The sequence below is a fragment of the Amblyomma maculatum genome, chromosome 3 (genome assembly GCF_055883805.1).
Source record: "Amblyomma maculatum isolate TAMU_Amacu chromosome 3, ASM5588380v1, whole genome shotgun sequence".
Classification (NCBI taxonomy): domain Eukaryota; kingdom Metazoa; phylum Arthropoda; class Arachnida; order Ixodida; family Ixodidae; genus Amblyomma; species Amblyomma maculatum.
The window spans coordinates 34,740,360-34,767,135 of NC_139346.1; the positions used below are offsets into that span (position 1 = coordinate 34,740,360).

General features: G+C 45.5%; 1 protein-coding gene across 1 annotated transcript in view; it reads left to right on the top strand.

Moving 5' to 3' along the window:
• dtn (transmembrane protein 132C dtn) overlaps positions 1 to 25,728 on the top strand; it is a 54,853-nt gene extending 29,125 nt beyond the window's left edge. Inside the window, exons 11-14 of the mRNA XM_084597436.1 lie at positions 3,684 to 3,878; positions 9,373 to 9,576; positions 10,695 to 11,021; positions 19,004 to 25,728. Coding sequence (XP_084453562.1) covers positions 3,684 to 3,878; positions 9,373 to 9,576; positions 10,695 to 11,021; positions 19,004 to 19,789 — 1,512 coding nt within the window. The 3' untranslated portion in view covers positions 19,790 to 25,728. The remainder of the gene's footprint in view (positions 1 to 3,683; positions 3,879 to 9,372; positions 9,577 to 10,694; positions 11,022 to 19,003) is intronic.
• The last annotated feature ends 1,048 nt before the right edge of the window (positions 25,729 to 26,776 follow it).

Below are 26,776 nucleotides of genomic sequence, written 5' to 3' on the forward strand. Positions count from 1 at the left end.
GCCTGCAACGATAACGACGTCGGCTCCGAAATTCCGTGTTTCTCACAAGTACGGAAAGAAGCGAAAAAAATCGCTGATTAGCAACATGAAGAGAGCCGTGGACACCCCGAGAGCTGTGGAAACCTCGACCGCCCTGGATATGCCTCCGCCAGCGGATCGGGAAGTGCCGACCCGGATAGGCCTAACGGCGGCGCCGACTGCGGAAACCTCTTCGGACAGCGGTCGCGTTCGTCGCGATACTCCGATGCTAGAAACTTGTGACATACAAGAAAGGGACAGGAAGGCCCAAGAGAAGATTCAACAGATGGCAGCGGCTGCAGCAACGGAGCGCAAGACTGAGATCATCGACAGAATTGACGCCACGATCGCCCCTCTTAGCGACACAACCTTCACGATTGTAAGCTTGAAGTTAGTGAACGAAATGCTGGCGTCTGTGAAGTGCAAAGTGTGCGACGGCGACGTAAACATCGACAAATCCGAAAGGGAATACGGCCTTGCCGCCAAACTGAATCTGGTGTGCACGAACTGTGGAGACATTTCATCGCGATGGAGCTCGCCGCGCGTGAAGACCGACCGGACAGTGAGTCCGTTCGTGGTTAACATTCTCGCCGCGCGTGCGATGCAGTCGACCGGAAATCAACGTGCGGCGCTGAATGATATATTTTCGACAATGAATATATCGCACCGCGGTCTGCACGCAAGAACTTGGCAAAAGTACGTCAAGACGAAGTTGACGCCAGCAGTGGATCGCGCAGCCCATAAGTTGACTTCCGACTGTGCGCGAGCAGTTCAGGAAGTTTACGCAGAGCTAAATATTGGGCATCCACGCAACATCGCGGTCTCATTCGACGGTTCCTGGATGACACGTGGACACTCCTCGCACGTTGGCATCGGAACTGTCATTGAACTGTTCACGGGACTTGTTCTCGACTTCGTTGTGCTGAGCAACTTCTGCGCCGCGTGTGAACGGGGCCCGAAAGAAGACGACCCCACATACCCAGCCTGGAAGCAGAGCCATATCTGCCAAAAAAATACGAGCAAAAAGGCTGGTGAAATGGAGGTTGAGGCTGCCCTGATCCTATTCCAGCGGTCACTACAGCAGCATAACCTCCAATGCTCTCGGACGGGGACAGCCGCACGTTCCCTGCTTTGAAAGAAGCGGAAGTGTACGGTTACATTGATATTCAGAAAGAAGATTGCGTAAATCACGTGCAAAAACGCATGGGCACTGCGCTGCGCAATCTGGTCACCAGGCAGAAGGGTCCTGCTGGAGAACCATTTGGTGGAAGAGGCAAACTCACCCAAGATTTGATCACCAGAATGAGCTCCTATTATTCATGGGCGCTCAAATCACACATAGGTGATGTGGAGGCCACTCACAAAGCTGTGATGGCTACCTACCATCATGTGACATCGAACGACTCTACTTACAACCACAGCCTATGTCCAACAGGGCCTGATTCTTGGTGCCGGCAAAATGCGGCAGAGGCTAGAGGTGAAGCTATGCCACATCACCGATACAATTTGCCATCCTATGTCTGCAGTGCCTTACTGCCTATATACGAAAGGCTTTCAGACAGGAGGCTGCTGGAACGCTGCCAACGAGGCAAGACTCAAAACAACAATGAGAGTTTGCATGCAATGATATGGGCACTTGCCCGAAAGGAGCGGCATGCTTCTCTCTTCACCGTTCAGGCTGCTGTGGCTGAAGCTGTGATGAAATTCAATGCCGGTAGTGAAAGGACTGCTGCTCGTATACTGCAAGAGCTCAGCCTAATGCCTAGCCCCCAGACACGCAAGCGGATGCACGAGAAAGATGATCAACGGAAAACTGCATCTATACAGAAGCGCAAGTCGGCGGAAACTCTGCAGCGCACGCTGAGAAAGCGCCATTTCAATGACTGTAGTCAGACTGACTATATCCCAGGGGGGTATTAAGCACCCGGCAATACCAATATGTGAATAAATTTGATGCATTTTTCCATAAACAGCACTTTCTTTGTTTTTGTTGTTTTTCTCAAAATGAAAATTCTGGACACTCAGCAGATCCCAAACTAGCATATCTCGACATCTATGGCAGATAGAACCATAATTCTTTTTTTAGCACGTAGCTAGTTGTGTAGGCTATGCAATGTTGGAAGCATAATTTTTAATTATGTTTCAGAATTTTTTTTAAATGCTCTAGTTCTTGATTGCATGTTAGGCACGATTTGTACCTTAAGTTTCAGTGTCTTTTAAAATCTCTTATAATGATAAAAGGAAAAAACTGCTTCCAACATTGCATCCCTCTTTCTTTCTAGAATCTAACCATGTGCCATTTGTAACCCTTTATAAGGTCCTTTTTCCCCCATTGTTCATGGTAATTATAAGGAGCTAATTAAATGTATCCTGAGAACTAGTTAACGTATCTTAAAAGCAATCACATTTTTGAAATCGGCTCGAAAAAATAGTAAAGGGTGTGCATTTTGATTAAGTTTGGTGCAGAAACAAAAAAAATTTCTCTAAGAGTAGCCTCCCCCCTTAAACCACACGAGAGTGACATTTCACTGCTGCTCTTCATTCACCGAGGAGAGCCATCTTCTTGTATCATTCAACGTGGTCTGGCACTTGTATGAAATTACTTGGACATTGCACTGCAACTGACTCGGATTGACTCAATTTTTAAATGACGTAGTTAAGCTTTCTCTTCTTTTGCATCAGTAAGGTCTCTAAACTCTCAAAGGTTCTGGTATTTCATTTACGAGAAGTTCTGTTCAGTAGAGAGAGAAAGGAAAGAACAGTGCAGTTTTGTTTGCAGGATTTGTCTGTGTGAGAAAAATACAGCTCTACAAGACACCAAAATATAAGTAAATAAAGGTTATGTTTGAAGGATTGAATATCCCAAGGCTATGATGTATGCTTAGTGGAGGGCTCCGGACAATTTTGACCATGTGTGGTTTTTTAACATGCACTGACACTGCACAGTACACGGGAGCATGCTTTTCGCCTGTAGTATTGGAATTGGTCATCGTGGCCAGTATCAAACCCAGGTACCCTGGCTCACTAGTTGAGTGCCTTGACCACTAAGCCATTGTGGTGGGTAATTAATAAATAGGTCAATAAACCTTGACGTTTAGAGCGTAAGCCTTACTACTCGAGGTGCAATTTGGGATTTGGCCTCACTTGGTCTGAATGACCTTGACCTAATTAGGTGTACACCCAAAAATAAAACAGGTGCTATGCCTCCCTTCACCCAAAAACCAACTTGAACAAAAAATAATTTTAGAAATTGCCGAATGAAAACGTTTGAGGCCTGCTTCATGCCTGGGTTCGACCTATGCCTGGCAAAATGACTCATGCCTTAGCCCGGTTTTTGGGCTAGCCGGAGCCCACGTGGCGCGTTAACTTACTCACCCCTAAAAAGAATAGAATGAGAGATAGAAGATGGCTGCACAGTATAAAAGAGCACTGAACACGGGTAGAGGGAAAGCCTCAGTTCGCAAGCCGAGCCAATCTTTTGACAAGTGGACTTGTCTTCGACGAAGGACTTGTCGAAACGTTGGTTTGGCTTGCAAACTGAGACTCCCCCTCTACCCTTGTTCAGTACTCCTTTATGCACCTCTTAAAAAAAAAGGATATCTTCCTCACTGTGAGCAATGGAGGTCAGAGCGCAGCAGTCATGCCCACTGGTCTTGTTGTTGCAGGTCCTGTCGCCCATCACGGGCAAGGTGCTGGGTGCGAGCGAGCTGCGGGTGAGCACGGACAAGGAGAGTCTGGTGCGTCTCGAGGTGCAGCTGGTGACTGGCTTGTCGCTCGAGGTGCTCCCTGACGAGGCAGCTGCCCAGGGGGTCTTTGTGGCCAAGACGTCCACCAGCCAGGCGCTCACCTCTCTCTACCAGGCAAGGGGGTCACATTCTCACCTCTCATTTGCTGCTCACTACTCGGTGCTTTTCACTCTTTAGCTTACTGAACATTGTCCTATTGTTTTGAAAACACAGGTGTGTGTGCGTAAGGCCAAGTGAGCTGATGAGTCCAGATAAACATTATAGTACTACGTGCATGAAGGCATCCAATCCTTTTTGCTATGAAGGTGATTGTTGAGAAAATTTACGAACGGAACAAGAAGAAAGACGAGGTTTTGGAATCAGGAGCACACGGTAGAGACTGAGCACCATGTTGGCATATCGATGGCTGGGTGCAGTTGGGGAAGTAAACGCACTCAAAGACGTCCTGGTGCCTGCCCTCCTCCTTCTATAATTTTGGGGCCGAAACCCGAAAAGGTACATAGTGAGCTCTTCCATCGATCCTTCCTGGAGGAAGAAATCCAACAACCCTCCGGAAAGATACCAGGAGCTCAGCCAGCAAACCCGAGCAGAGAAAAAAGGGGGCTTCATCGAGATGCCATGGACCGCATCAAAAGGAAGCGCATCATTCAACTAGCTTTTCAGACCTGGTTCTTCCATGAGGCAAGTTAATTACTGAAATCGAATGATGGGACTGTTCTTGACTTAAAGCTCATTCACACCAAACTGAAGAACTGTAACGGCAGTTTACACATATTACATGAGAAGATGCAGGATTTTAGAGTCAGTCACGTCTGTGCAGAAGACATAACAGCTGTACAAGAGTATGAGGAAACTACCACACGAATGATGACGCTCCTTCACCCCCACATTGAGAGCCTTCAGGTGTCTACTCCTGCTGTCGTTAGCCGTCATTTTATGAAAACAGCAGTTGAGCAAGAAATGACAGCAGTAGTGCTAGAGCAGGAATATTGTTGTTCGCTTCCTCCCGAAAGAAAAATGCCAGCAAAGCACTATGCAGTGAGTCAGAGGCGCAAGTAAAGTGCGACGGCATGAAACCGGTTGATACTCAGTCCCACAGAAACCGCACCTTTCAGCGAAACTTCAAGAATCAAATGTCAAGAATCAAATGTCATTACAATATTGGCTCAGCAAATATTGTATCGTTCTCCCCTGGATACAACACAAGACGGCATTGCCCGGTGAACATTGCAGATATTTTTAGCAGCGAGGCACATGATGTTGTGTATGCAGTTGTGGTAGAAAGGGAAGAGCAATACCTAGCTTCCAGTGTGCAGACGAGCCCTGCTAGCGTAGGAGACAATATTGAGGATGTCGGGGCGATTGAGGGTATGGAAGATGTTTGCGATGAATCTCGTGCGCATGACAAAATAGGTGATTCGATAGTCCTGAAAGCCCAATACAAGCACTCGAAGCCCAGTGGGGCAGGTTCGCTTTAGTGATGACATTAACAGAGACTTTGTGTGTCGCCCTAACAAGAACCAAGAAACGCCGGCACAGTTGACGGCACATTACGAACCATTCTGTGATCTCGGCGCATATGTGCATGAGAAGGTGCTCGACCATTGGATAGCAACAACTAAGCTGTTTAAGCTGGCTGTGTCACGCACGAAGTTGCTCGCCGATGTGAGGTTCGTGCCACTTCGGCATTGTGCGGTTGGACTGCACTAACAGCTTGCAAGGGCTTGCAATCAGAGAGTGCACGGTGTGACCGGGACGCTTATTCTGCACAGATGGCTTGTGCTGCAGGTGATTAACTTCTCACACGGGAGGCGCTAGTAATTCAATCCTGGTGGACGCACCGATCTGGTGGCTGCTCTTGAAGGATGTGAACTGGTTTAGGACAGCGAGCACCACTCTGTTTTGTGTTTTTTTTTTCTTTTTGGAAGTGTGACATTGTGCTAATAACTTGAGATCGAGTGTGTGGTTGTGTTTTGTCACAGCATTTACGTCAAAGCTGTGCAGAACTTTAAGGTGCAGCTGTGAACTTCCAGCGTTGAAGTCACCATTTTATGCTTATGAACAAGGTAAAAGCCTATTATGTTTACAGTGAAGTGGGGCAAAGCGACTACAAGACCTTCATGCCAGGGAGCAGGGCTCCAACAACTAGATGTCATGCAAGGAGCTGGGTGAACCCTTTCTCTCAAAGTACCACGTCACCTGGAAACAGAGCAAATGGTTTCACAGGCGATGTCAGGAGAGGTGGTGCTCTGGTCTTCGCCCAACAGAACCATAACCCGTGGACATCGTGCAACATTGATGAGGGTCCCATGGCTACGATGACGCAAGCAGATCAGCGATTATATCAACAGTTAAAACTGTCAGGTGGGCCACAATGGGAAACTGAAGCAATGCTCGACGAGCACCATCAACTTCTGGTCTGCTGCTCTTACGACAGCATTTTGGGTGGCATTCATTAGTAGCAGGTCATCATGAAGAGAGGTGCCACAGGTTGCATGAAAACCACCCAGGTGCCACTGTACTTAATGAACTCCCACATGGACCAAGGGATTGATGTCAAGCGATGTATTCTGGTCACTAAGTACTGACAACTCAGCGCAGTGTGTTGGTGGGTGTATAGCAGAGTGATCAGAAGAACTTCGCCTGACTGTAGATTGCAGTGTGTGATTCGAATCTGGGCTGCCACGGCCCTACAGATCCATCTTGTTCTGCATTGTCGGTGTCCTGTTGCGGAAGTTGGAAGTGGAGTATCTTGTGTCATCACTGACAAGATTCACGAGCAAGGTGTTAAACCGATTTCATCATGCCAATGGTCAGAGACCATTGAGGTGACATAGTTTCAGCTTCAAGCTATGTCTCACCTTGGGGCACGTAGCGTGTTGCAGATTCACGAAGGCATCTGCAAACAGAATAAGAAGGAAGATGAGGTTTCGGAAGCTGGAGCGCATGATAAAGACTGAGCGCCATGTTGGCATATCGATAGCCGGGGACAGCTGGGGAATTAAATGCATTCAGAGGCATCCTGGTGGCTGCCCTCCTTCTATAATAGAAGGAGACACCAAAATATATAGAAAGAGGGCAGGCACCAGGCCACCTCTGATTGCGTTTAATCCCTGTCTGTTGATGTGGCAGCATGGCGGCAAGTCTCTACCGCACGCTCTTCCTGTCCCTAACTTCGTCATCCTCCTCCTGTTTCTCTTGCAGATTCCTGCACTAATCTGCAACAGTGATCACTTGCTCTCTTGCGACAGTTGTCCAGAATGCTAGAGCAGGCAGTGAGCCAGCTGTAGGTGTGTATTTTATTCAGCTTTATTGCAAATGAGCAGCTTTATTGCAATTAGTACAGCCAAATCACCTTGCTGTCACGAATGATGATGCAAATAATAAAAGGTAGCCATGAGGAATTCACTTGCAGTGATAACAGTTCGTGCAAAACAGGGCTAACAAAACTGTAGCGGGCACTCGAAATGGCGCTGAAATAAACGAAATGTTATGGCCATTGCCAAACTCCAGAAACCATGTCGGTGTGTGTAAATGAATGCATTGATGTTTAATGGCTCACAGCATGCATTCACAAAGACAACTCAGTTCAAGTTTTACTTCTTTTCGCAAGTCCCATCCACCCGCAGTATGCCACAGCTTTCACCCTGGATGAAGACCAATGGCAAAGATATCATTTATTCAGAACATGCACATCAGAATGTCACTAGATTTGGGGGGAGGGGGGGGGGGGATATTACATGAGGTATTATATCAAAGTAGTAGATTGGTTATCACATCGGTAAAGTTCCTTATGTTTTCGTGATGAATCTTCTAAAATGTTGCAGATTGGAGTGAAGCATAGCATCAGCGGGAAGATTATTCCAGTCTTCTGCAGTCTGGATTAAAGATGAAAAAAGATGTTTATTAGTACGGGGAGGCAGCGGGTAAACACCTTTGTTGTGGCTAACATGCTGTGAATTCTGGTGAAATGGGTAAGGGATAGCTGTGAATAGCGAAATTTATGGAAGCGCAAAGTTGAAATTTGATGCCAATGAGCGAGAAGTGGTAGATTAGATATTTAGAATTTAAACTAGATACACTTGGGAAGCAGCTAAGTGTATTACATGCACCTGCTGGGAGAGTTTCCTGACCATATAAAAATCACTGCTTTCCAAACGGGTCAGTTATTCAGAATGTTGCATTAATTCTGAATTTGCATAAAGAGCAGAAAGTTTTTCTCGGTTGATAAGGCATCAGGCCTTAATTTCTTTTCCATATTGCAGCATGAGGTAAATAAAAGCTAGTAATAACTGCCATGTTTTTCACTCAGTATGCTAAATCAAATGCTGCACTAACGTGCGTGTTAGTCAGCATGTCATTCGTGTTGACACCTGAACTTGTAAAACTAAAGAATAAAAGAAATTCGAACATTGTTGCACTCGGCCAATGCAAGCACTGCATGCTACAATTAAGGGCAATCGGCAGGCATACATACCACTTACACCAAGAAAACTCATCGTCAGAATCAATGCGCCTAATGACACACTGTGAAGAGCGTACAAGAAAAGATGCGAGATGCAAGCACTTTAATTTTGCTCAACACCTGCAGCATCACTGCCAGTTATGAGCTGCTGATCGTCACGAGGCATGCTTTGCTAGATGGCTGGGCTAAAGCATGATCTGGGAGCAGTTTGGTTTACCAGTCGCAAAACTAGCAGGGCTGCTTTCTGAGCATAGGTTTGGGTTCAATCCAGGAATCGGGAAGGGAGAGGGCAGAGGGCACTGCGGGCATCATTCGTAATGTACGTAGATAGTTAGCATCTGTACACGTCACCACAGCAGCTTTGTCTCGGGGAATCTTTTGCAAGATTCTCTCGAGAGGGGGGGGACAAGTGAACCTTTGCTACGTAGATAGCATCTGTACACGTCACCACAGCAGCTTTGTCTTGGGAATCTTTTGAACGATTCTCTCGAGAGGGGAGGACAAGTGAACCTTTGCACAACAGTGGCAGTTATAGCTGTTGTAGTTTGAGAGGTCTCAAAAGGCAGCCAAAAGTCAAGCTTGTTGTTCGCGTCATTCTCTCACTTTTCACATTTCTAGCCTGAAGTCTTAACCACTGCCTTTCCTCCTCCTCCTACACACTGCCGTGGCCATGATTCGCATCTTGGTCAACCACTGTGCATAGGCCTCTAGATTTTAAAATCTACTCATTTGTGTTCAGCTTACTGTGGTAACTATTATGTACTTAAGGGCAATATTATGCTGTGTAGTGCATCTGCATGGTGATGTCAGCAGCAGACAAGTCCGGCAGCTGTGGGCGTGTGCACCTTTCCTGCGCTGCCATTCTCAAACATCTCAATGTCACTTTCACATGCAGTGCAGCTGATCCCAATTTGCTGAACCTGACAGTAATGGTAACTTATCATGTTAGTATATGGCACGATGACCTCTGAAATTACACATCACTGCCAACAGGTGGTGTAGAGAGGGCAATTTGGTGTTTTTTATTTTTTAGCCCTCCCTGGTACGTGTATCCTTCACTGCATCTGGCCCGTAGTTGTCAGCATGCAGTCACATGCAGCGCACAGCTTGCCTGAAACATGACGCGTGTTTCACTCCGAGCAGGAGGGCCTGCTGGACGTGACTCTGCGTTTCTCGGACGGCACATGGACGCCACTGACGGATGTGCCAGAGTCTGACTTCAGCCTGGTGACGGAGAGCATGGATCCCGGTGTGGTGGCATTGGCCCCCGTGGCCCCCTCATCGGGAGGCCTGGCGGCTCGGCCACGCATTGTGGCTATCGGACAGGGGCAGGGAAACCTCCTGCAGGTACCAACAACACATTCGCACTGCAGCTGCATGTGTGTGCATTATTATCTTGCAGAGGGCTGCCCTGAACGGGTCGTGGGCCAGTTGGTATTTGGTCATCTTCTGCACATATATATGGCATGGCATTTTTAAATAAAGCCCCGAGCCTTTTCTTGATTATGCGGTGCCAAATCATTTCAGTCATTTCCTGGAATTGAAGCCAAAAGCAGTTAATAAAGAGTTCGTATGAACACATCAGTCGCTGTACATTGGGCACTTCTGTAGATAATTTTTCGTGACGGAGTCACCTATTGATTGTTCTGTACATTTGTGACACTGGGTGGTGCCAGCTGGTCACAGCATAGCACTTCTATATGAGAAGTAAAGTACAATCTGTGCAAATGTACATCCATGAGGAGGTGCTGTTTCAAGCTCTGCATTCCAGCACGCTCTGCAGTGCTCCAAGCAGTGCCTGAACTATCATGGTGTGTTCATGGGGAAGAAATACCACTCAATAAAGAAACTCTACTCGTATGCACTTCTTTAAAATGGGATGTTTTTGGTTCGTACCCGTCCGCTGGTGGCTGCTTCGTTTTGATGGAGGCGAAATGGAGTGGCATCCGTGTGCTGTGCGATGTCAGTGCACGTTAAAGAACCCCAGGTGGCTGCTTCGTTTTGATGGAGGCGAAATGGAGTGGCATCCATGTGCTGTGCGATGTCAGTGCACGTTAAAGAACCCCAGGTGGTCGAAATTTCCTGAGCCCTCCACTAAGGCGTCTCTCATAGCCTGAGTCGCTTTGGAACAATAAATCCTACAAAACAAACCTTTTAGTAACATTAGCAGCAGTAAATGGGCTGGGCATTTTGAGAGGCAGTCCAACTCGGTGTGTCTTGTGGAATTTCTGAAGGTGGAAAATTTTACAAGTATCACAACTAAATTACAAGCAAATGCAATATACAGACCTGCTACAGTTTCAGCAAGCAGCACGAATTACGAACAGATAGCTGTAAATGCACCCTTGAAGTAGCTTCAATCAGGCACCATGTAATAACATAGTTTCGGGAAAAAGGGTTTTGGAGTCGGGCTTTGTACGTTTTCATGTTGCTCACGCCCTGTTGCACTCTCATCTCAAACCCAGCTAAGCCTGGAGCTGGGTGAAGCTTGCCAGCGGCGGCGCCGGGGGGCTCCCCTGGCCTGGGCTCGGGCCCGGGTCAATGCCCGATTCACTGCAGCTGGCGCCAGCGGGAGCCTAGACGCGGTGCCGTACCAGGATGGCGCACGACCCCAGGAGCCGTCGGTGCAGGCACACCACAACCGGGCTGCCCTGTCGGCTGATGGATCGCGACCGCTCGTAGCCTCTCCCTTGGAGCTGGGCCTCTACGCCTTGCTCGGTGTGTTGGGTCTGGCCGCCGCTGTCATGGTCACCGGGTGCACAGTTCTCGCTGTCAAGTACCAGAAGCATACGGTCAGTGACCAGGTGACATAGTATCAACACCTGTTGCTACACTCGCTCATTTTCTCTCTCTACATATAGTGGTGGCATTGTGGCTTGTACTGTGTTTTGCTGGAAGGATACTGTTTGGCTAGCTGTATACCTTTTGCCAAACTGGTGACCGTGTGGTGGAGTGTCCACTTTACATTTGACAGGTGCTGGGTTTACCCCCCCTCCCCTCTCTGTTGCTGCCAGGTACCCACCGGTGTTATAATGGGTACAGGATTGCCTTCATTATGATGCGTTTACAAGTGACTATAGTCTGATACAACTGAAGAAAAAAGTGGCAAATGCCCCTTGAAGGAAGCCAATCAGGTTGGACTATTTTCTTGGCGCCACAGTCAATCCAGTTAATCTGAGGTGAACCCTCATTTATCTGCCACACCATGCATTGTCGTGCTAGCAGATCTAAAAGGACTCTCACGCAGACATTGCCACATCCTTTGCGGTCACTCTACCAGGAGGTCTGAGAGGACCACCGTGCAGCATTGGCACACCTGGGACTTTCATACTAGCGGGAGGTCTAAAGGTCAGACATTGTCATGCCCTGCTCTGCCATGCTAGCAGAAATAAGGGTATGCCCTGTGGCCTCTGCCACAATCTGTACTCTCACTTTAGCAGGCCTAAGGGGACTTTTGTGCAGCCATTGACACCCTGTCACGCTAGCAGGTACAACTGCATGGGGGTCCCCTTAGATGTAACATGACAGCATAGGGGCAGCAGGTGAAAGGGGTTTCACCATGGGTTCACCAGGGTACCATGAAAATCGGTCAGCACCGTTGGCTGAAGAGCCTCCTTTGAGGGTCATCCGCTGCTTTTTTCTTGAATTGTATCCACTTATTGTCACTCTTGAACAGGAACGCCCTTGCAGACAACGGCTGCACTGGTATAAAAAGCTGCATTTTTCTTGAGCTGTATCTGATCATAGCTAACTGCTTGTACACTTTGTTGATGGCTGTAGCATACAGACTAAACACAGTCACAGCAGACATGGCAATTCATGGGTTCTCTCTCACGATTGAGCTGGACAGCATTGCCAAGTCTGCTGATATACAGCTGCCAAACAACTAAAACCCACTTTTTTCATCTCCCTGGGAACTAGCAAAGACAACCGCAAGTACTATAGCGCAAACATGCACCAGTCCATTTTTTTGAGGAGGCTGTTGGAAGCAGGCAGACTGGCCCATAGGGAGAAGTTGGACGTGAAACTTTTCCCCAGGTGCTGCCCTTGTGAGAATTGGCTGCCAGGTCGGTGATGCCTGTGCTCATGTTTTCCGGTTGAGTTAACGGCAGTTGCTTTGGAACAAGCCACCTCCCATTAATTGGCTGGTGGGGGTAGGCATAACACAACCATGTTAAAACCTTTTGCAAAAAATTAAATGGATTAGTAAAATTGGGTGGGCAGCCATTGCAGGGTCCCAGTGATAGCTGCACGGGTGTGGAACACCTGCCTCATCAGAGTCTGGACAAAGTGCTCTGCAGATTTCTCTGTGGCCTCACCATGGCTGGGCAAGTGTCTCTACTAGGCTTTAGTTAGTCAGGTTGGCTTCACCACATGATGAGGGCGTGGCATGAAAAATGGGTGCAAGAGACTAACGCCCACCCTCAAGCACACCCCACGTTCACTTTTTTATGCAGTACCACAGTGCTGTAGCACTACGAATTAGATGACCAAGGCCATGCAATTGAGCCATCTCTGCCTGGTAAAAGGAAGCGTAGGGCGGCATTAGAAGAAGCAGAGCTTGCAGGGTTGTGGCACGCCTTGTTCACTGAACCGAGTTCGATGCACGCCAACTGTGGTGCTATACTTTTGCATCACCTTGCCAAAGCGCAGTTCTGAGTGTCTAATATATCCGGGCTTGGCTGCATCGATTATCTGCAGAAACCTTTGGAGTTATCTATGAAGGACAATAAAAATTCACACCAAAAAAATTATCTCACACTGCCTGCTGACTTAGCCGATCTCCTCATCCATACGTTTTGTCAAAAATCAGCGCAAAAAGATATAGACAGCGACCGCAGATTACAAGCAGTGTTCTTTTACTGGCCGCATAATAGTCAAAATGGCTTATTCAGTATACTATTCTTGTTCGTGCTCCTTGCCAGGGACAGAACAGGCATATCCGCTACGTGAGACGCCCAACCATAGCATTAGTCCATTGCTGTGATAGATCAGTGATATGCTTCCTGTTTTTACTTTCCGTTTAATTTCCAGCATGATGTAATAGTTAATGCAACTTTGCTTTATTATCCATTTGCATGTTCATGATGCCTGTGCACTGTACAGATCTTTCATTTTGATCCTATGGTTCTTCAGTCTTACCATGCACTTACCTGTGTGTCTCCACTGAAAATGAAAGCACATCCACATTCCAGGCCCATTGCTTTTGCGTTGCAGTGCTTTCCAGCACTGTCGCAGTAGTATTTTGCAGCATAGTACAGTGCACAGTCTTCTTTGGCGGCTTGCTGCCGTAAGCTTGAATCTGGCACCATGCACAGAGGGTGCAGGAAGGACATAGACTGTTCGCATAGTCACCACCACCTCTCCTAAAGAAGGAAGTGAGGAAGATCACTTGAGGCCAGCTTCTCAACCTAAAGAGAAATTACTGGTTACTGGAGCTGAGCTTTGAACAGCGTAAGAAAAGTGTTCTGATTGCAGTAACTCTGCTTAACAAGTCTTTTCAAACCAAATTTTGCACGAGTGTACTGCTGAGAACTGCTGGTATACTGTATTTACTCCCATAATGCTTGCACTTTTTTTGGCGGAAAATTGATGCTAAGTTGGGGGGTGGGATAATTATGCAGGAAAAGTTTTCAAGCAAATGTTTTGGAGTGCTAAAAGCAAATTTAAATAAGGTGCAAATCGGGATTCTTAGGTCAGCTATTATAAATATAACCAAAACATTACTTTCAAGCAGAACTTACCCTTGTTATAAAAGTACAAGGTCGCCATAAACACAAATTGCTAAAGCACTTTATTTACTGCACGCAGCCTCATCATCACTCTCTGTGTTTCATGGTATAATGCTCACAGCAGACCATACAGTTCTACTCTTGATCAGAGACTTGATCCGAGTTCGTGTGTCAACACTGCAATCGCTGTCTCCAGTGACGTACTACGCAGAACTCATTGATGCCGAAGTGCCTGCTGGCAGCACGGTTGCTATGCTGTAGCCCGTACTCGAAACCTTTCAGTTAAAAAGCAGCTGTATAACTTGCGCACTGCCTCACCGTGATGCGGTACCAAGAACACGGTAGACGGTGGAACAAAGCAGGTAACACAGACTGAATGAAGGAACAATGAAAAACTAAATGCGGAGACACCTCGCAAAATAGTGATGACTACGAGCATCATGGAGTTAAAAAAAAAGGGAGAGCATAACCTATGATGTTGATGATGATCTACCCGAGCACGCTATTGCTGCCTGGTAGCGCGTGCACACAACGAGGCATGGCCTTCGAAATCACCTCCGCGCATGCTACTCTCCAACCGTTCCAATCGGCCAGACAGAGCGTAAGTTGGAAAAGGGGCGTGGCAATGTCTTTCGCCGCACCGCGGCGCTTGCCACCTATGCATCAGGTGTTCCGTGCAGCTTGGCGCAAACTATAATATACGAGTTTCATCAGCTTGCGCTCGAACCACAGTTGGACTGCTTTAAAATGCCACAGGCAAGATGGTAGCCAACAATTTCACGATCCTCAACATATTAATAATACAAGGCCCACATGCGCAAAGTTAGGCAGCGACTACCCGAAGCTGCTTGCTCGCCCGAAGCATGCATGCCTGCTCTGGCACCCTCTGCAGCGGTTCCGCGTTTTTTTTTTTTTTTTTTGTCAGTGTATATTTACACGCCATGCATTTACGAGTTCACTAACTTGCCAAACACAGTATCTACGACTGTGGCGACTTACATAAGCATCCATCACATGAACGCAATTCTATAAATGGTTCCGCCACTAGCCACAAAATTATTGCTGCTGACTTGGAGGCATGTCACAATAGTAGCTTTTTTTTTTCTCGCACTGTTTTAAAGCAGCCTTGGAAAATCGTAAGCACGCAAGTTCAATAGAGGTGAAGGGTAATCGTGATACGTTCAGGCACCTCTGCCGTCATATAAGTATATGCGAGGTTTTCTAAAGTAATGCCGTTAAAAACGGATTAGCTTATACGATCGAAAGTGAGGAAAAGCTATTACCTCGTTTGTAAACTATGCGGCCCATCATAGCATAAATGTGCGCAATTATCACTCGAGTTGCAGCTTATTATTGCAAAAACATTACTTCGCTATGTTGACAAATTTCTGTCCGCAGACCGCGTCCGCAGAATGCGTCCACAAAATCGTGTCTGCAACAGTTGTGAGTACTTGACAAGTGGTAAGGCTAATGAGGGGTGTCAATCAATAGAGGGTGACATAATGTTGTGTCCGAAAAAATAATTAGGACATTAAGGTAATTAGGAAATTATTAGAGGCAGAAAGTGTAAAAGTAGAAGTTAATGAGTGGTGTCAACCAATAGAAGGTAACGTAATGTTGTGTCCGAAAAATAATTAGGCCAATAAGTTAATTAGGCAATGAATTAGAGGTAAAAAATGTAAAAGTAAAGGTGAAAATGGACTCATTAGCCAATGGCTTGGTGCCACATTTGAATGTATGAAATACTAAAATAATTAAGTAAGTCAATTAGGGTGACGTCAAGATGTATGAAATACGAAATAGTTAATTAAATCAGTCAATTAAGGTTACATCAAGGATGTGACGTCACACAACCGGAAGTAGAGCCCAAGAAAGACATAAGAAGGGTTGGCGCGCAACGAAGCAGTTAAAAAAAAAAATTCAAGAACAGCAAAAAGAGGAGAAAAAAAAAGCAATATAAAAAAAGCATCGGTGCTTTCGCATTACTCCAATGCAGATTCTGCAGTGCTCTTTAATTTTTTCTTGTTTTCACTTGTTTGCATATGCTGCAGACTGAGTGCGGTGCTCTTTATTTTTTTTATTCCTTTGCCTCCACACGCAGAGGGCCAAGCCAAACAAGTGGGTTCAAACAAATTATGATTAGACTAGAATAATAGGATGGTGAATACGACTGTCATACACGCCTGCCACACTAGTTAGCAATTTTTCATTGCACTTTCATTGATAGGCGAAACTTGTAAGAACATTTTTGGCACTAAACCTCTGCAGGTTGTAATGATACTAGCCACTTTCTGAACTAAATTACGCGGCAAACACCTTGAGCAATTAAGAAATGGCATGTTTCTTTATTTACAAAACTCATGAGGTGGACAAAGAGAAAAACAATATGGGCAAGCACAATCAAGAAGTACAGATAAACATTTTGTTATTTACAGAGTTCAATCACTGCATGATGACTACTTGCGCAGTTCTCCATTCGCAAAGCTAAAACTCGCCAGACTAAACACGCAGCACATATATCTTGCTCAGTAGTTTTTTGTTCGGTAAGCTGCTCGATCATTTACTTTTTTTTCTGCATTGAAGAGTTGTGGCCTAATCCACCTTTATATAATTACCGTATACACGCGTGTAATGGCCGCACCCCAAACTTTATAAAGAAAATTGGGAAAAAAAACTTTTCAAAAATTTCCCGAGTAAAAGCCGCACCATGAGTTTCAGGAAGTTGGGCAGTGCCGTCTACTGTGCGGTGCAAGAAATACGGAACGTTTTGTGGTTACTGCCGCCAGGTGGGGTCCAAAAATCAAGTGAAAGCCAAAATGAAGCATAAGGTTAGAAGTAGAATTGCCAATAAGAATTAAGGACAAAATATTTTAAGAAATAAAAAGTCGAGCATGGGGGCAGCGGCCACCACCTCCGTTACAAATGGGGCGCTCCTAGCCGCAGCGATGCCCGCTCGTTGCAAATGGTGAGGCCAGCAAATCCAGTCCAATCCAATCCAAGTCTGTTCGCTCCTCTGTTTTACAGCCATTTCCTCAATCGGCCGGAGCATATGTGCGATCTCGCAATCGGAACGCATCGCTGCCCTGATTTGTTCTGCGCTCGTGAGCTGAAGATTTTCTTTTTCCTCGATGGGAAAATATGTTAGTTATACCGCTCACTTTAAGCTGAAAGTGATTCACTACGCGAAAGAAGAAGGAAAAAGAGCAGCTGGACGAAAGTTCGGTGTTGACGAAAAATGTGTACGGCGATGGTGCTCCCAAGAAGATGCCCTCAGGAAAACAAATGTTCAGAGGCGCGCTTTCCGAGGGAAGCAGAGCATGTTTCTGGAAGTTGAAGACTCACTTCTCGAGTGAGGACAAGGACGAGCCTGAAGTCCCGATGAGTTCGGAGGAGGACGACGACGAGGAGTGATGTTTTGGACACAGGACGAGCCTGAAATCCCGACGAGTTTAGCGGAGGAGAATGAGGAGTTTTTTTGACAATAATAAAGGCAGGTACCACCGCAAATAATTTTTTTCGCTGTCTTTTTTTCTCATGTAATCGCCGTACCCCCTGATTTTCACTCGAATCTCGGAAAAAAAAAAGTGCGGCCAATACACGCGTGTATACGGTATCTTCACCGTGGCAGTAGCGCGGACCATTCTTGCTGCTCAAGCTAGAAGAGAGCACCTCTCGAAGTAAGGCAACATAAGCTAGCGACGTGTATGCTACACTGGAATTTATATTTACAAGCAAGCGCAGAAGTTCATTTTTAACCAGCCAAAGGACTAGTAATATGGGTGTAGTTTACAGCAATGGTAAACAATTCTGTCGAGAGTTGGTTGAGGCGTATTACATTGCTAAGGCTGAGGACGAGTGTGTGGCTAAGGCATCGGTTAGCCTTTATTGTAAGGAATTTGCTCTATTAGAAAAGTCGTTAGTTAGGCCTTGACTTTGAATTTTCTTCTTTTTATTCTTCTCAATTTCCTGCCATTTCACCAATTGAGTTGTGCGCGGGCTTTTCAGAACGGGTCTTTCATTCAATAAACTTTCAGTTGTTAGTTCAGCCTTGTCCTGTCCTCTTCTACCCTGTGTCTCGTCCTTTGGCTGGTTAAAAATGAACCCTTACCAACTTGTTCAGTCGTCAACATTGTTTAAGCGCAGAAATCTTAGGATTAAAAATGGGGAGGAAAACGAATGTCACAGTTCACCAAACTGCAACAAGACTTTGTAACTAAGGAACATGAATGCCTTTGACCACTTGAGCATACGCTTGTGACGCTGATTGACCGCCGGCTTGACGAGTAACCGTTAGGCACTCAAAGACTACCACCTACACGAGTTAGTCTTGACGAGTAACTGTTTCACAAGCAAAGAAAACTATCTACACAAGCATATTGTGTAAATTCTAAGTAGAGCGGAATGCGTTATGGCAAGAACATCAACAATCTGCATTGGTAGTAAACACAACACCTAAATTGTGAAACATTACCTTGCGGTCAGTCTTTGCTGGAAAACCAGCTATGAAAGGCTGCATGACATGCTCATAACAGACTTTTCGTCAATGTACACGTGCAAAAAACGAGAGAACCGCCAGCAGAGATACGCCGCAGCGGTCGAGACGATGCATCGACGCATTCAACGCATAGGTGCTTACAGCCGCCTGGTGGGGCCTGGAGGAATCGACAACATTAGGCTGGGGCACGCGCCGATTGGAACGGCCAGAGAGAAACGCGCGGGGGTAACCTCGGAGGCCATGAACGAAGCCTGCTAGGTTTAGTAGCGCTCCAAATATGGCGCTTGTTACTACAAGCAGGCGACTCTCACAGTGGTAATATTGGTGGTGCGATGATTATGCGAGGAAAAAAAATTCCAATTTTTGGCACCCATTGTTGGGGGTGCGAGCATTATTCGAGTGCGAGCAGTATGTGAGTAAATACGGTATATGATGAACTTTTGATCCAGAGGACCTTTATTACTGTGTTTAGTTTTTATTTCTGTGACCTGATCTTATTCCTGGTTGCATTGTGAATGATGCTGATTATGGTATTTCTCTTCGGCAGGATGTGAATAGCACAACTGTTGCCGTACAGCCCACGGCACCTCCCACACACCCTCGCCGCCCAGTGTCAAGTGCCCACGACTGGGTCTGGCTGGGGCGGGCCACGCTCGAACGCAGCTCCGTAAATACGCGCTGCTCCCAAGCGCTGGTGGCCCCCGAGGACCACTCCAAGAGTCCCCCCTCGTCCCTGCCTTACCCCGCCAGCCGCACCATCACTAATGCCGATAGTGGTGCACCACCAGGTGACGATGGCGCCATCAAAAAGGTTGGGCCCCAACCCCGCATTCGCACCAACCCCATGCTCACCTTCACTCGGCCACCCCCCGTGCCCCCACATCGAACCACCTCACGCTGCAGTCCCGCCACTGACTCGCTCCAGAATGTTCCGCTACTGGGCCATGGTAACAGCCACCACCACCAGAGGGCGCTGTCCCCTCATGTGAGGATTCAGTCACCTGGGTCCAAAACAGTCTCTTCCAGCTCAAAAACGACTTCTCCCAGCTCGAAGACAACTTCTCCTGACTCGAAGTCAACCTCTCCAGGGTCGAGGACATCTCCGGACACGAAGACCACCTCACCAGGTGGATCCAAGACAACATCTCCGGAGTCCAAATCTGTGTCTCCTAACACTAGGGGTATTCTTCCACCAATCTGCAAGGTTGTGAAAGCTAGGGCCAATGGGAAGGCCATTGCTGGCAGCACACTTGAATGGGAGGACGTCACCAAGGGCATGAACTATGACCAGCTGGTCGAGTATTTCGATTCGCTGAAGGAGTCCAGCGCCTAAAGTGGTAAAAAGGGAGAGTGCAGGTCATCGCCGACAGATGTGGCATCCACCAGCTGCATCTTTTGCAATTACGGAAAGCCAGTGGAGGTGTCCTTGCCATGGGAGCCAGCATTGTTGACTTTGAGCCATAACTCCCACAGACTTTGAAGATGAGTCAGTGTTCTCTGTCTTTATTTTTTTCTGCGATGCTGCTGCCAGCTTGTTGCAGGGAGTCACAATCATCAACCAGTGCTATTGTTTGCCTCCTGTAAGCCTCCTTTTTTGGCAAGGTGTCGGTCTTTCTTATGCAGCCTCCCTACCCACTCGCTTCTCAGATGCAAAAGAGTGTGGTTTGCAGGCGTTTCTGTGGACTTGTTTGGCAAGCACCTTTTTGTGGCAGCTGCCCCCGCTTGTGCCTGAGGGGAGGGGGAGGAGCGTTGCTGTGTGACAGGGTGTTGCTGGCTTCCCCATGCAAGCACGGCCATTGCAAAAATGGGTGAATTGAAGCCTGCAGTGCCCGTCGTACCTTCACGCGCTTCTGTTATGTAGGATAGTTTACTTTTCCTCACACCTTTGTGATGTTGGCTTGTGTCTTTCGCATCACGTTCCTTGGAGGCGTCAGTGGTGGCTGCTTCATAATGTTGCGTTGTTCGGCACATTTCGCCAGTAATTTATGCACTGTGGTGAGCTTTGCATCAGTATTTCCCCAGGCCTCTTGGAGTGCAGTTGCATAGTAATTGCTGCTGTTATGTAGTGTGTTCATGCACATTTGTTAGGTGGTTGGAAGCCCTAGAAAAAAATATCGAACAAAAATGGCCCTTCTCGCATTGCCTGCACAAGGGCAGTGGGGAATGTATGTGGACATATTCAAAAGCCACCTGTGCTGGGATGTAAGGGTTTCCATGCCTCTGTATTTATTGTGACCACCCACTCGCTCTGTTGGCAGCTAATGAGATGGAGCACTCGATCCAGCATGAAAAACGTATTACCAAGCCAGAGTAATGCAGTCCTCGCAGTTGTTGCTGCTCGTGGATTCACATGAGGGTCTACAATGCAGAGTGCATTGATGCTCACCTTGGCTCTCTCCTAAGCACACACAACATGTTGCATTTCGAGGGGCATCTCTTTGCTTTGACCTCTGTGCAGTGAGAGAGCTTGGTTCCGGTCTGTTTGCTTCGTTTTCATGCGTGCATTTGCCTTGAACCCATATTTATTGAAAATGTGACTGTAGTTGAGATTTTGTGCCGCATCTATTTTAGGTGTACCTCATCTCGTGTATACCAGTGTTTCTGTTTGCTCTGCCTAACTTAAATAGCTCGCATTTATTTACTGCGTCTGAACAAAAGATCTCAGGAAAATGTGCATTTTCTCTCGTGCGGAGTCTATGTGTGACACTCGTAAAAGAGTGCATTGAACTTATAGAAAACAGTCAAGAGCAATTCACGTGTTTGGCAGTGGGCAGCTGTGTTTGTGCAGCCATTTTGATGCAAGGTATTCTTGAAAACAGGGATGTGTGCACCAACATGATAAGCACTGGAGCAACTTTTACATTGCATACTTTGCACTTGGCATTAGCAGCTGCCCCTACTTTATCAAGTGGCATTTTTTATGTGTATGTGCACCTGTACTCTCTGTTGCCACCCTTCAAATAATTTCTTCTGGACCAAAGTTATACTTCAAGAATTCCAAGCTACACAGTGGTTATTTATGCAAGATTATCTTTTGAAATGTTCAGTATTTTAAATGAGACTGAATGTACCGTGCAATACATGTATTGTTGCTTTTGAAGCATTTTAATTAAGCTGTGCACAAGCACTGCATTTTTAATCCTACTGTGCATGCTCATCTCTGCTCATCATTGCCCGAGCTCTTTTTGTGTGCCTAAGAAGGCGTATTACCATCATAAATAGTGCTTTAACAAGTGGCTTGTTACTGCTGTTAAGAAATAATGCAGTGACCTCATTGTGTACTTTTTTCTCTTTTCTTCCATTTTGGTAGATGGGTCACAGCAGCAAACTCGCATATTTGCTTATCTCTCGTGAATGAGATTTGTGACAGTGGTCATTTCGTATGTAACAATGAGTAATGTCTCAGGCTGAAATATGTTACATCATCACCTCATTTCAAAGCAGCCTTTTTGCTTAACTGATACATACTTTGATTTACTTTTTCAATTGCTGCACCGTACACCTGCAGCAGTAGACCACTAAAATTCATGAAACTAAAAGCTGCAAAAAGAATAAGTCCTAGCGTCTCTTTCCTTCCTCATATCTTAACTCTGCTCTAGCACGAAGCACGGTCTGCATATCGCATCATACTGCCATTGTTGCATTGTGCAATATACCACAGAACAAATGCATCTCATGACGTAGTGCTTTATTTCCCTTAGGCCCTGCATATTTCTGAACTCAACTGTCATGTGAAGACAGGCCTGATTAGGGTATCGTTTGAGGTCTAAATGAAATTTGAGATTTGTTGGCTGGGGAAAAAAAACTATTCCTTCCCTTAAGAACATCTAGGTTCCAGGACTGTTAAGCAGCCAGGATCATGTATAATCTCTTGCGAATAGGTTGGAACTGTATGCCAGGCATAGTTGTCTTCTGAAGAGGCTAAAATTGCCGAGCAAAGGAATGCTGAGCCATCTAGGCATCTAAAAGCACATGCTTGGCTAGAAGCAAAACTTCTTTGTTCTGCTGGAAAGGACCGTACCCCTCTGGGACTTAATGTGAGACAAAGTACAAACACTAAGATCAGCACTACAGCCTGCACAGTCATAAGGAACTTTGCCTGTGCATTTAAGTACGTTGTCATTATAATTTACATAGAAAAAGTATTTTTTTCTTTATGTATACTGTTGCAGAGCAGTCAGCACACATTCAGCAGCAATGTTGTGAGAGTAAGTTTGCCTCTTTCTTGCTTTCTTGTTGCTGCAATGCCCTTGGTCTTGTTTCCTTTACATTTGCTCATTTTGAACCCATAGCTCATATTATCTCATTCTAAATGGGGTGCTTACTTGTCCGGCTGTTATAATATGTGATTATGTCACAGCTGATGCTTCTAGATTTCTGCTTTAAACCTGTGCTTTTAAACTAGCTTTAAGTAGAGTGTGTATATTCGAAAATGACAGTGGAACTTATTTTGCCTTCTAGTCAGAACAGCTGCATGGGACTTAAATAAATTCTGTAATGTTTGTGATGGCGCACATGTGTGTAAAGCTGAGAAGGCCTTCTCTTCAATGCTTAGTTACACAGTTCACATAGCGAGCAAAAGCTGGAAAATATATGGGTAATGTTACACAGCGTTGCTGTTTTTCCTGTGGTGGAGCATCAGACATCTTGCATCATTACAGAGCAAAAAGAATATTTGTCACTCATTCATGTCCCAACCAATTGTTCTCAGCTAACAACTGCGTTTGCTGCCATTAATCTTGCATAATTTCACTGTGTTAGGTGAAGATCTCTAGATTGCAATTGCTAGTGATTTTATGATCTCTGTGCGGACAGCATTGCTGCACTTATTTCACTTATTTCTTAGAACTCTGTGTTTTACTTGTGAGAGACAGAGAGAGAGAAATTTTACTAGATATGCCTTTATGGCATTTTTTTTTCATTAATAGCTCTGTACACAAGATGCTCTGTTCGTTCACAAGTAGTTACCATGTCACTAATGTTTTGAAAGGATCATAACTGTCACAGATGTCGTCTACTTCATTTGTCATTATTTTGTTTTTATTTTTGTTCACCTTTCAGCCGAATGCTCCGTTAGGAGGCAGTTTCTATTGCATTATGGCTTTGATGCTGACTGGCTTGTGCCTGAGCACAGTGTTGTCACGTTTTCCAAAGAATCTTCTTTACATGTTTATAACTAGCACCCTGGTTAGCTGTAATAATGTATTCCCACTGTTCTTTTGTCTAGTTGTCCAGTTACTAAATTGTTCTTATACAAGAATTCAACAATATGCTGCGATAGCTTCAAGGTACTATTACAAATATCCAAAGGGAACGAAATTTAGATCTCAAGGTTGCCTTTTATAAATGTAAATAAGCATTGTTCTTTTAAAAGAGTGTCTAACAAAAGAAATAGCATTAAAATTAATATTCAATATGACTTTTTGCCATGAGTGACGACTATTTTGCGACAAAGAAGTTGGTCGTCTTCAGAAAATAGTCAGGTTGAAAAACCACGCGCTCTGTTGCTTGGAATGGGTTTTTACAGAGATGCACAAAAGATGGAATGCAAAGAACAAAAAGTCATGAACGCTAAAGAAAAAAAAAAAAGCCATGTGCAACTGTGTATGATAACACAAATTATGATGCGTGAACCTGGTTGTGCATGAATTTATGTGCTACGAGACAAAAATTTGTTCATACAGCTGCTATTTCTTCGACTTGAACAACCTAACTACTGAAAGTGCACAGGATGTAAGTCGACAAGTCCTTTATTCCTTGCACTATCAAAGTACAGAGCCCTTTTACTATAGTGTAAGTCTTGCCTACAAACCTCCTTAACCAAACTGTGCATTTATTCAGTTTCTGATTGTACACAGAGTTTGAACTTCCTCAGCTTTGAAGTGAAGAAGGAATTAAGAGCAGTTAGATTTGATATTCAGTGCATTTTGTGTACAAATGCAGCATGCTTTCCTATTCAGCAGAAAAAAATTATGGTACCCTATTTGCAGCAAGGGCCCGTGGTGTACAGTTTCACATGGTTACTGGTGACACAAGGTTAAAAGAAAATGTTGTGTGCAGAAGGGGCCGAGCTACAGCAAATTGTATGTACTCCCACCTCCGCATGCAAGATGCACTTCCATTGACAGCTTTGCACACTGGGTGCGAATCATAAAAATAGGACAGTAATGATGATGTGAAAAATATAAAGTCAGCTAGATCATGACACTGCTGCCTGAAAACTTAAGCCTAGCCTCCGAGGGAAGCATCGATGCACCTGAGCTTGTTTGTGTTAAGCTTATACCTTTGACAGTGTGCGCATATTGCAGGTACGCTGAAGAAGTCGCAATGCGTTCCTTGACTCGGTAGTCTAGTTTTTGCAGCTTTTCATGCTTGTTCTTCAGTTTGAAGAGCGGCAGTTATTCTGTATGCTTGTGAACACGACCTCATACTTTTTATCACAATGACGCCAGTGTACATTCGAAAGACGAGAATTTGCAAGGAGCAGTCAGTGTGAATGCTCCAAATTTTCATATTGCATGACACTGCTTACCACACCATACTGTGCAGTGGACGAGCAGGGCACAGCATGTTGGCCTTGATTCCACAGTCGCACATGCCTTTGATGCTTGCATTGTGTTTTGGACATGAATGGCAGTTGCTTATACCGATAACCCATGCTGTGCATTGTATTATATCTGTACCTCTTGACTACTGCACACATGCCACACACACCAGGCATTTTTTTTTAACTACTGTTTCTGAAGTCCGATGTATGCATGTGTTTGTAAACAGGAGTTCAAGCATGCGAGTTGGGAAGACAACCTTGAAGAAAACAAAAACCTCTGTTTTTATTTTTTCACCTTAGCATGCTTCACAGTCTGCAGGCATGCTTCTCTTTTATGAAGTCTTTCCCATTTCAGCCATGTTTCATATGCTAGCATCTGTGCACTGCATTCAAAGCGAGTTTATTTCTTCTCCTCCTCCATCCCTTTTTCCAGTTTTATCTAAGGGTGATGCTAATTTATTTTGTGTGTTTGTACAGTCTACGCATAATATGAGAAATGTACATATATGCATTATTTACTGCATTGTTGTGTGACCTTGCCGGCGGTATGTGTATAGATATAACAGCCGCAACAAGAAACCACATTATATATATATATACATAGAAAAACCTCAAAGCTGTATAGGTAGGGAGAGCTCTCTGTAGGCATGTCTAGTCACGAGGGAAAGATTAACACCCTCGGTATTTCTTTTGTACTTGTTTTGAGCAAGCCAATAAACATGAAGCCCCTTGACGTTTCTGTGTGACCCTTTGCTCTTGCTTGTTCCTGCGCTATCATTGGCACTTACATAAATCAAGGGACACTGGGAACAGCTCCATTGAATTCATGCTCTCTGTAAAAAATTTCTGACACTTTTTTCTTGATATGACATTAATTCAGTTGCGCATTTACAGGTGATAAAATTGAATTTTGACATTTCTCTATACTTGATTCAAGCTTGCGCATCTATACGCCATCACCATGGTTGGTTGCTTCCATTTTAAGGTACTGGTAATACAGCACGTGTCGGGATGAGGGGGAAAATTCGGTGTCAGCGCATGCTGTTTACTTGCAAAACTGGCCGCTGATGGCAGCACTTCACTACATTTCATTTTAGTACAGTAAATATCAATGACTCCAACTCTGTTAATTTGAAATTCCGGACAATTCTAAGAATTGCTGCAGTTACGTAATTTCTAACGTAAATCTGACCGCACGTATGATTCAAAGGGGCAACCTGCACAAGCCCGGTTAATTCAAGATTTCGGGAATGCCCGATCCCAACTTTGCAGCAAACCAATGAAGCGACTGCCCCTTGGAGTGGCGAAACAGTGTCGATGCTTATGTTCCGCAGCACCCCAACTCTAAACTCCCAGCCAAAGCGAAAGTTGGGAGGACACAAGCTTTGCTTTAAGCATATGACATGATAGTAGCCTGTGGTCCTTTGACATGATTCCGTATAGAGAAATTGACATGGACATGCAGTTTGCACTAAAACACGGAGGCACCATCTGTCTTGGCAACGACGCATCAGGTCTTGAATCTTGAATTTTCGGTGGCCGCCGCATGCCGGCACCACGTGTTTTTGGCAGCATAGTTATTGCTATGTTCTTGCGTAAAAAAAAAAAAAAAAAAGAAAGGAAAAAAATGTGTGGTACGGCTCGCGGAGCGCCAAAGCGCGCGTCTGCAGAAGCAATGAGGTGCTTCATTGCAAAGTGTTCGTACATGCTCCCAGGCCACCTCTCGCCGCAGTACTACATCTCCTGCGACGCGACCATTTCTCGTTCCGTGCG